General features: G+C 46.4%; 1 protein-coding gene across 8 annotated transcripts in view; it reads left to right on the top strand.

The window, feature by feature from the left end:
• The window catches only part of SUPT7L (SPT7 like, STAGA complex subunit gamma), a 52,286-nt gene that overhangs the window by 40,506 nt on the left and 2,503 nt on the right, over positions 1–9,277 (top strand). For 4 of the 8 annotated variants that reach the window (XM_088666593.1, XM_035111518.3, XM_088666591.1 and 1 more), the window contains 3 exons: positions 2,263–2,778; positions 6,581–6,905; positions 8,745–8,982. In XM_088666593.1, coding sequence (XP_088522719.1) covers positions 2,366–2,778; positions 6,581–6,905; positions 8,745–8,982 — 976 coding nt within the window. In that variant the 5' untranslated portion in view covers positions 2,263–2,365. Of the gene's footprint in view, positions 1–5; positions 101–2,122; positions 2,779–6,580; positions 6,906–8,744; positions 8,983–9,277 lie in introns of all 8 variants that reach the window. The other 4 variants (XM_088666592.1, XM_088666590.1, XM_088666594.1 and 1 more) reach the window with 2 other exon arrangements.

Here is a 9,277-nt window from a genome sequence, read left to right as displayed (position 1 = left end):
TACAGGGACACGGTGAATACTTGCAGTGTGCAGATACCTACTTATCGGCTCTCATATGTGAAGCTGTTCTTCAAAGGACTTGCCTTTAGCACATAAAAAGGTAAAGGAACCCATGACCATTAGGTCCAGCCGTGACCGACTGGGGTTGCGCGCTTATCTCGCATTATTGGCCGAGGGAGCCGGCATATAACTTCCAGGTCATGTGGCCAGCATGACAAAGCCACTTCTGGCAAACCAGAGCAGCACATGGAAACGCCATTTACCTTTCCGCTGTAGCGGTTCCTATTTATCTACTTGCATTTTGATGTGCTTTCGAACTGCTAGGTTGGCAGGAGCTGGGACCAAGCAACGGGAGCTCACCCCGTCACAGGGATTCAAACCGCCGACCTTCTGATCAGCAAGCCCTAGGCTCAGTGGTTTAACCACAGCGCCACCTGGCACATATGTATCCGAATAAAGAAACACCCTGCTGCAACATTTTCAAATGTAAATGTGCCAGTGAGGAGAATCTGTGCCCCCACCTACTCCTTTTGTCTGGTGTTCCCCAAGCAAACAATCTAAACCAGGGGTCCCCACCATTTTGGGGCCTGGGGACACATTTGGAAATCTAAAAAATGGTAATGAGCATGTTATAAGAGTTTTAAGGTCTCAAATATATAAATTAAATGTACAAGGCAAACACGTACATAAACCACATGTCTGAGTCCTGAAACCATTTTGACTCTCCCAAACTGACCAAATGTTTCTCTGCAAGGAGGGAGGAAATGGAAAAACCTCCCTATTGTATCTGTGCTCACAAATCACAAAGCTGGCTTATGCCGAGTCTGACCATTGGTCCAGCCAATTCAGTATTGTATTGGCTTTGGTTTTTCAGGGTTTCAGGCAGGAGTCTCCCTCAGCCCTATTTGGATATGCAGGAGATTGGAAGTTTGCTTTGATGGAATTGAATCAATAGAATCCTGCTGTTATCCACAAAAACTACTTGCAAATCTTAAAGACAACCCTTATTCTTAGAAGTTACTTCTGCCTTTTTTGAGCTGTTTGATACCAACCTCTGTATGATAGCTTAACAGTGAAATCCTACGCATTGTAATTCAGATGTAAGTCCTACTGTGTTCCATTGGGGCTTACATGCAGGGAAGTGTGCACAGCATTGAACTGGAAGCCGTTTTGCAATGTGTTTGGCCAGGAAACCACAGGGTATGGCAAAAAAAAAAAAAACCTGTAAGGGGAATTGGCAAAGGGACTCAGTAACTACACCAAATGAATGATTTACACACAATCAAATTCGTCTTCTGATCTTTTCTGTCTTAACCTAAATAACACAAGCTGTTGGTGGGACTTAATCTTGGTGCTGTCTTGAACTGAATAGTTTACATAGAGCATGAATAAATAAAATCTACAGTCATATCAATTGAGGTTTTTTTTTTTTACTCTGTGAGCCATGGATGGTGTAACCTGAATCCAATTTTCACTCCTTTGAGAAACAAGAGATTTGCAGTATTTAATTTGCACAATGGATTTGGAAGCTGCTGCTTCTGTAATCCTCTTTCTTTTCTCCTCCTCTCCATCCTGCAAGCACCTCAGTGTCTTGGGGAAACTCAGCTCAGCATTTTGGACAATTGGGTGGGGGGAATCCCACCTCCAAGCTTCTAGCCTGCCACTCCTTTCCCCAATCCGATGCTTTTAACAGGCGTGTTCCCAATTTCTGCAGTCATTTGACAGCTATTTTGTTTTAGGAGATTTGATGGGTGAGCTACATTTGTTCTCTTGTCTACCTTGCAGATCTCATGAAGCAATGAGTGTATGGTTTTACTATCAAAATAGGTAGGTGGGGGAAGCCAGGGTGCCTAAAACAGCAGTGTGTAGAGAAGGTTTAGGCTTCTTACCCAATACTTTCTTTATGTTAAAAGCAGGCACCCCATTAGAGCCCCCCCCCGGAGTTTTAAATGTGACCAGAGTCATGGCTTTTTCAGCTATGGTTTGGTTCTCATACAATATCACACTAGTATTGGGGAGCCTGGGCTCATCCCAGCCTTCGCTACCAACTCCGTCTCTAGCGTTAATTGGAATCTATAGATCCTCTGTAAGGCTACTTTCACAGCAATTTCTGTTTTTCTAGGATATGTATATAACTTCTTCAAGAAGATGTTGCTCAGCTGTCTGATGAAGGCTGCATTATTACTCAGTTGAGCTTTTGGATTGTGAAGGAGAACGTTTGATGACACACCTTTGGATTTTTCTTCCTGTCTTTCGAACCAGGTTAAAATGTCCACCCTGTTTCTGCAAAGGATCTGCTGAGTAGCTCCTCTTCCGGCGAGAGTCCCTTAAGTGATCTTAACAGCTTTTGTGCTAAGCAAGCAAGATGCTGCGCTACTGGGGTGAGATCCCCGTCTCGTCTAGCCAAGCCAACCGCAGCTCCTTTGATTTGCTCCAGCGAGAGTTTCGCACCGTGGAGGTCCAGGATCCCCTGCTGCACCAGCCTTCTGCCAACAAGCCCAAGCCCACCACCATGCTGGACATCCCCTCGGAGCCATGCAGCCTCACCATTCACACCATCCAGCTGATGCAGCACAACCGACGGCTGCGCAGCCTCATTGCCCTGGCTCAGAGTCAGAGCCAGCAGCAAGCGGAGGGCATCAAGATGGAAGAAAGCGAGCCTTTGCCCGCCTGCCCTGGCTCCCCACCTCTCCCTGATGACTTGCTTCCTCTCGACAGCAAGAACCCCAAGATGCCGTTTCAGTTGCGGCACAGCGATCCAGAAAGCGACTTTTACAGGTGCATGATGTGGGGGTCTTTTGGGGGTTAGTGGTCGGCCATATGAGGTTTTGGCTTTGAGCCACACAAATGTGAGGTTTCTTTCTTGTTAGTGTGTTCTACACTGCTCAATATTTTCTTCTTTTAAACTGCTGAGTAAGCCCTCTGTTTAGTGGAATAGGCCCTCGGTGTTTCCACATCTTAAACCAGGAATGGCCAACCTGTGACTCTTCAGATGTTGTCAGAGTCTAGCTCCCATCATGCACACATGCCAGTGGTCATGGGTAATGGGAATTGCAGCTAAAAAATATCTGGAACGCTGCAGATTCCCCATCGTGGTTTAAACAATTAACAATAATCATGGGCATTTATTCAGAAGTATCTAGCCTTAGTTGTTCTCTGTATGGGCAATCAAGGGTTGGGTTAAGATTTCCTGCCAAGAGTTCCTTTCCTACCTAGAGCCCCCGGGCTTCAGATATGGAGGTGGTTAGTTATATCCTGTGACCACCCCTCCCGTTTTGCACGTAATAGCCGCCTGCCACTGAACTGCCGTGCCCTGACCTGCCACCATTTGAAGCCATCTTGGCAATCTGCATATGCAGCATTTAGGAGGGCAGTTAAACTTTTGCTTGGAAATCAGGCTTTAGAATCCTGATGGTTATTTGGACTCTCACGAGTTCTGTTGTTTTCTAGTGCCTCTGTGTGTTTTCTTTTCTTTTTTTACTGTATGCTCCTCTGATTTCCTTAGGGAGGAGTAGCAGCCTATGAATGACATTAAATGAAGAAACAAGCAGGACTCTAGGACTGCTACGTCCTATGTGAAGGAAAGGGTGGTTGGGGGTGAGGTGGGGGAACAGGCAGGAGGAGTACTTTGTCTTCAGATTTCACCATCCCTGTCTGGTGATGGAGCTGCAAAGTGGAATTGCTAAAGGCAAGGCTTGCTCAAATTATTGTTGACCACTCACTCATAGGGACTGTCAGTTTTATACTAGGGCTGATTGTTAAGGTCCAGCTGACAACTGCTGCTGTTTTACACTGGAAGGTCAAGGAAGGGAGGCACAATGCAGAGAAGCATTCAAGAGTTATTAGGAGGGAAGTTCGCACAGCTGAGCCAACATCAGAAAAGGGAAATAAAGAAAAGGCTCCCCTTCTTTTTGAATCATTGGAGGTCACTCATCACTATCAGGATCAGTAACTAATTCAATCTTGCTTGAAATCCACAAACATCCACCTTTATTTTACCTGGAAGCACACTTTGGTCATATAGCAGAATTCTGCAGTAATTCACTGGTTAGAAAATGCAGCTCAGCGGCGTAATGTTTCATAAAATTGAGGCAATTGCGAGAAGGCAACCTTTGCCTTCTTAAGTTGAGCGTTCTGCTCATCTTTGGAAAGGCCTATCATCATCAGCCCATTATTTTATGTGAGTGAACCTCCACCGCTTCCAGGTGCACCAAATTCTTTTACCTTAACATGCTGGTTAAACAGGAAATGGGCCACAGGATTTCTCTACTCAGAAAAGGGAAGGCCTTGCCTCATGTTAAATAACGCTTCTCATCACTTCAGCTGGGGGCATTTGACAGATAGCCTGCCTGTCATGTTCAGCGATGGAAACAGAAAATGACCCAGTTTATGATGCCTGAAACTTCATTAACCTGCACTCTGATTTATAAGGCTTGGCAGATTTGTCACTGTACTCTATTGAGGGGGGTAGTCTATACATCTTAGAACCAGATGAAAGTGGGAAGATGGCGGAATTCCCTTATCCAGTAATGTTCCCAGCCAGCCAAAACTTGATCAGTGGTAGAGCACATGCTTTACATGGAATTCAAATGGCAAAACCATAAAATACAGTGCATGAAATAAGAGAAGCAACAACAATACTATAAAAATATGAATATGGACATGTTGCAGACCATCTGAATGAAGCTCACGGACCACTGGTGATCCGTGGACCACAGTTTGGGAGCACCTTGTCTACCCAGACTTTGCAGTGGCTCTCTAGGGTCTTGGGCAGGATTCTGTGCCAGTCTTACCTGGAGATGCCGGGGATTGAACCTTGGACCTTCTGCGTGCAAAGCAGATGCTCTACCACTGAGCTACAGCACTCCCCCAATACACTTACGTGGGATGGGACAGTTCAGCTGGCAGTTCACCTTCCCCAAGCCCTAGCAGCAGGCACTGTGTCTTGTTGGCATGGTGGTAGGGCTGATCTGGAATTATGAGCTGTGTGCCCAATTACCCAGCCCCACTGGTTTTTGAAACTGGCTATTTCAGGAGCATGGAATGCAGCTCCCATCAGCATATTTCCTGTCCCCTATAATGGGTAGGCCCTGCCATGAACCCCAGTATGTCATGTGTTAGTGCCAGACCTGGATGATGCCCAACTCATTTGAGATAATGAGCTTGCATGGTACAGAATTTTTAAAAAATCCTTGAATAGGTAATAGTCCACATCCGACTTCAGCCAGGCAGGAAGGCTTCCTCTGCCACGCCATAAATGTCAAAAAATCTGGACCAGGCATCGTAATCATTAGTAACAAACATGGAGGAATACATAAATACTGGGCCAGCCTGAAGGTTATTGTGTTGATATACAAAGCTCTGAGCAACTTGGGTCCAGGATACCTTAAGGACTGCATGAGCCCTTACATCCCAGCTCGATCGCTGAGATCATCCAGAGGAGCGCTGTTAGTTGTCCCATGTGTTACAGAGGTCCAGCTGGTCTCCAGGCATTTAGTGTTGCCGGTCTCTTGCTGTGGTTCAGTCTTCCTGAATAGATTTGGCAGGCATCCTCACTTTTGACTTTCAGGTGTCTCTTTGAAGATTTTTTTTTATTTTAAAAAAATCCTGACTGGCCTTTGCTGGTGTTTAAATGGATGAACCAGCCACTTTAATGACTATATGTATTGTTTTGATGGTGTTTAAGGCTTTACTGCTTTGCACTGCCTTGCTGTTTTATGAAATAGCAGTATAGAAATACTTCTAGAAATAGATAAAATAAATAAATAGTTAATGGGTTTGGTCTAGAAATACCGGATTAAGTTGGGGGGGGACTTAATCCGGTATTTGGATCTGGCCTTCTAACCTGTGATTTGGGTAGCAGTTGCAAATAATAATAATAAAGCAGACACTGTTCAAACTTCTGCCCATCCCAACACCCTGCTGGGGATGCAGATCACCCCATCCCTAGTCAAAAAATTAATCACTTGATGAACTGGGTGTGTGTTCATGGTGGCTTGTTTGTGTGTGTGTGTGTGTGTGTGTGTGTGTGTATTTGTGTTTCTCTGTATCCTGTGTGCACTTGGTGCGTGCTGTCTGTGGGTGTGTGATTGCATGTAAGAGTGTGGGGTGGCTGTAGCACTGCTGTCAAACAGCTCATGCAGGGCGTCTCACAAGTGAATGCAGCCCTTGTCCTCCAAATATTTAGTCATCCATGGATTAAAATGCCACAAAGAATTCAGCTCTAGACTCTTAAGCTGTGTAGATCCCCTTAAAAAGTAGGGTGTTTTGAACCTCGCTATAATTAATATGAATGTGTTGCCTTGAGGTAAAGTTGCAGGAGTTACATACCGTACCTCAAAGCAAACATTTTACTTTGAACTCGTGAGAAATTTGCAGCCGCGTTCTCTTTGCTATATATTTACTTCAAAGAAGCTAACTTTGAAGTAGCACCAAACCCTTTTTCTCAGGGGAGAAAAGTTTCCTTTGTCTCAAGCTAGCTAGAACGTTAAGCATGCTTGAAATGTTTGTCCCAGGCGACGCTAGCAGGAGGAGTCCCATTTTCACCAAGTCCTTTGGGTGCTGCCTTCTCTGCTTTCAGAGGCAAAGGAGAGCCAGTGACGGAGCTGAGTTGGACCTCTTGCCGCCAGCTTCTCTACCAGTCCATTGCCACCATTTTGGCCCACGCGGGCTTCGAGTGTGCCAACGAGAGTGTCTTGGAAACCTTGACAGACATCGCCCACGAATACTGCCTGAAGTTCACTAAGCTCCTGCGCTTTGCTGTGGACCGAGAAGCCCGGCTTGGACAAAGCCCTTTCCCGGATGTCATGGAGCAGGTCTTCCACGAAGTGGGCATTGGCAGTGTGCTCTCTCTGCAGAAGTTCTGGCAACACCGGATCAAGGATTATCATAGCTATATGCTGCAGGTGAGAAGAGAAGGAAGCAGTATGCTCACAGCAAGAGAGCTAATTCCCATGGTTCTCATAGTACAGGGAAATCGTGAATGTGTTTCCTCTATCGAGAAAGGCGAAGCTGTTCATTGCTCAGGGAGCTTGGGGGATAGATTGCACTGCACACCTGCAAGAATTGCTCTCTGTTGGGGGAAATGTCTAGCCTGGAGGGGCTTCCCATTGCTTTATCTCAAATGGGGACGTTCCTGCAGATTGCAATATATCTGTTTGCAGAGATTCCTCCTAAAGAGGTGTAGATTTATGAAGCCAGTGGGAGAGTGAAAATAAAAGCTGCTTGCAAGCTGTTTCCTATAATTCTCCAGGGTTGCAGGAGCCATGGCAATATTGCTAATAATAATAATAATAATAATAATAATAATAATAATAATAAATAATTATATGCTGCCCATCTGGCTGGGTTGCCCCAGCCACTCTGAGCGGCTCCCAGCAAAATATTAAAAATACAAACAACCTCAACCATTAAAAACTTCCCTATACAGGGCTGCCTTCAGATGTCTTCTAAAAGTCAAATAGTTTATCTGTTTGAAATCTGATTGGAGGGCGTTCCATGGGGTGGGCACCACTACCGAGTAAGCCCTCTGTCTGGTTCCCTGTAGCATCACGTCTCACAGTGAGGAAACCTCCAGAAGGTCCTCAGAGCTGGACCTTGGTGCCTGGGCTGGATGATGGAGGTAGAGACGCTCCCTCAGGGCCAAGGCTCCTTCCTCACTGTAAGAACATCAAGGTCACAGTTTTGGAGATCCTTACCATTCCAGTCAGCACCAGTGACCCTCTGGTGTGACCTTGGTGTTCTTACATTACTGGTAAAGGTAAAGGACCCCTGGATGGTTAAGCCCAGTCAAAGGTGACTATGGGGTTGCGGCGCTCATCTCACTTTCAGGTCGAGAGAGCCGGTGTTTGTCCACAGACAGCTTTCCGGGTCATGTGGCCAGCATGACTAAACCGCTTCTGGCACAATAGAACACCGCGACAGAAACCAGAGCGCACGGAAACGCCATTTACCTTCCCACCGCAGTGGTACCTATTTATCTACAGTACTTGTACTGGTATGCTTTCAAACTGCTAGGTTGGCAGGAGCTGGGACAGAGCAATGGGAGCTCACTCCGTCGTGGTGATTCAAACCGCCGACCTTCCGATCAGCAAGCCCAAGAGTGGAAGATGGCCATTCACATGTTCTTTTCTACTGAGATAATGCTGGGACACAGACTTAAGACATTTGCCTTGCCTCTCAGCTGTGATTCCTGCAAGGGGATTCCTCAAAGAATTTTGGGATCTGCTTGTTTTTAAGGGGCTGAGTGTTCTTCAGAGACCTATTCTACTCACAGGGCAACAATTTTCATTTGGTTTGAACAGTCAATTCTTTTCCCCAGGGAAGCCTGGGTATTTTAGCTCTCTGACAGGAATAGGGGTCTCTGAGCAACTCGGCACCCTTAACAAACCACAGTTCTGTAGATTTTTTGAGGGAAGCCATGACTTTTTAAAGTGGCATGTGGCATGAGGTGTGAGCCTCCTTTGAATGTATAGTGTAGATGCAGCCAAGCACTCCATGCACAGAGACACATTGCCTCCCCACTCTGGCACAATCCAAGCCAGTCAGGCAGGAGCGTAGATGAGGGCAAGCCCATGCTGGGAGAAAGATAAGGCCTTCTGTCTCCACCATAGCCCAGCCCAGGCTCCATCTTCCATCATAGACAACTTGCCTTGGTAGGGGTGAGCTGGTCATGAAGGAGATGGATGCCAAGCACCTCTGTCACAAACCACACCTTCTTATCTCTGCCATGTGGTTACCAACAGGTAAGCAAGCAACTTTCTGAAGAGTATGAGAAGCTTGTGAACCCTGAGAAGGCAGCAGAAGACATGAAGCCCGTGAAGATCAAAGAGGAGCCAGTCAGTGACATCACGTTCCCCATGAGTGAGGAGCTGGAGGGGGACCTGGCATCGGGGGACCAGTCTTTGCCTGTGGGAGTGCTTGGAGCTCAGAGTGAGCGCTTCTCAGCCAACCTGGAAGCAGAAGTGTCTCCGCAGACCTCAGGTACATAGTTCCTTTGCATGGTAGACCAGGCATCCCCAAACTTCGGCCCTCCAGATGTTTTGGACTACAATTCCCATAATCCCTGACCACTGGTCCTCTTAGCTAGGGATCATGGGAGTTGTAGGCCAAAACATCTGGAGGGCCACAGTTTGGGGATGCCTGTGGTAGACCCTTGACTCATCAAAGAAGAAACCAAGATGCTTCTAAGAGCTGTGTTGTCCCTTGTTTTGAAATGGAAAATGCTACAAAGTGTGGCTCATTTGAAGGCAGTGCCTTTGTAATAGTGCTGGTAGAA

This window comes from Zootoca vivipara, chromosome 3 (assembly GCF_965207765.1).
Source record: "Zootoca vivipara chromosome 3, rZooViv2.hap1.1, whole genome shotgun sequence".
NCBI classification, from domain to species: domain Eukaryota; kingdom Metazoa; phylum Chordata; class Lepidosauria; order Squamata; family Lacertidae; genus Zootoca; species Zootoca vivipara.
This window is presented reverse-complemented; position numbering and strand designations above follow the sequence as displayed.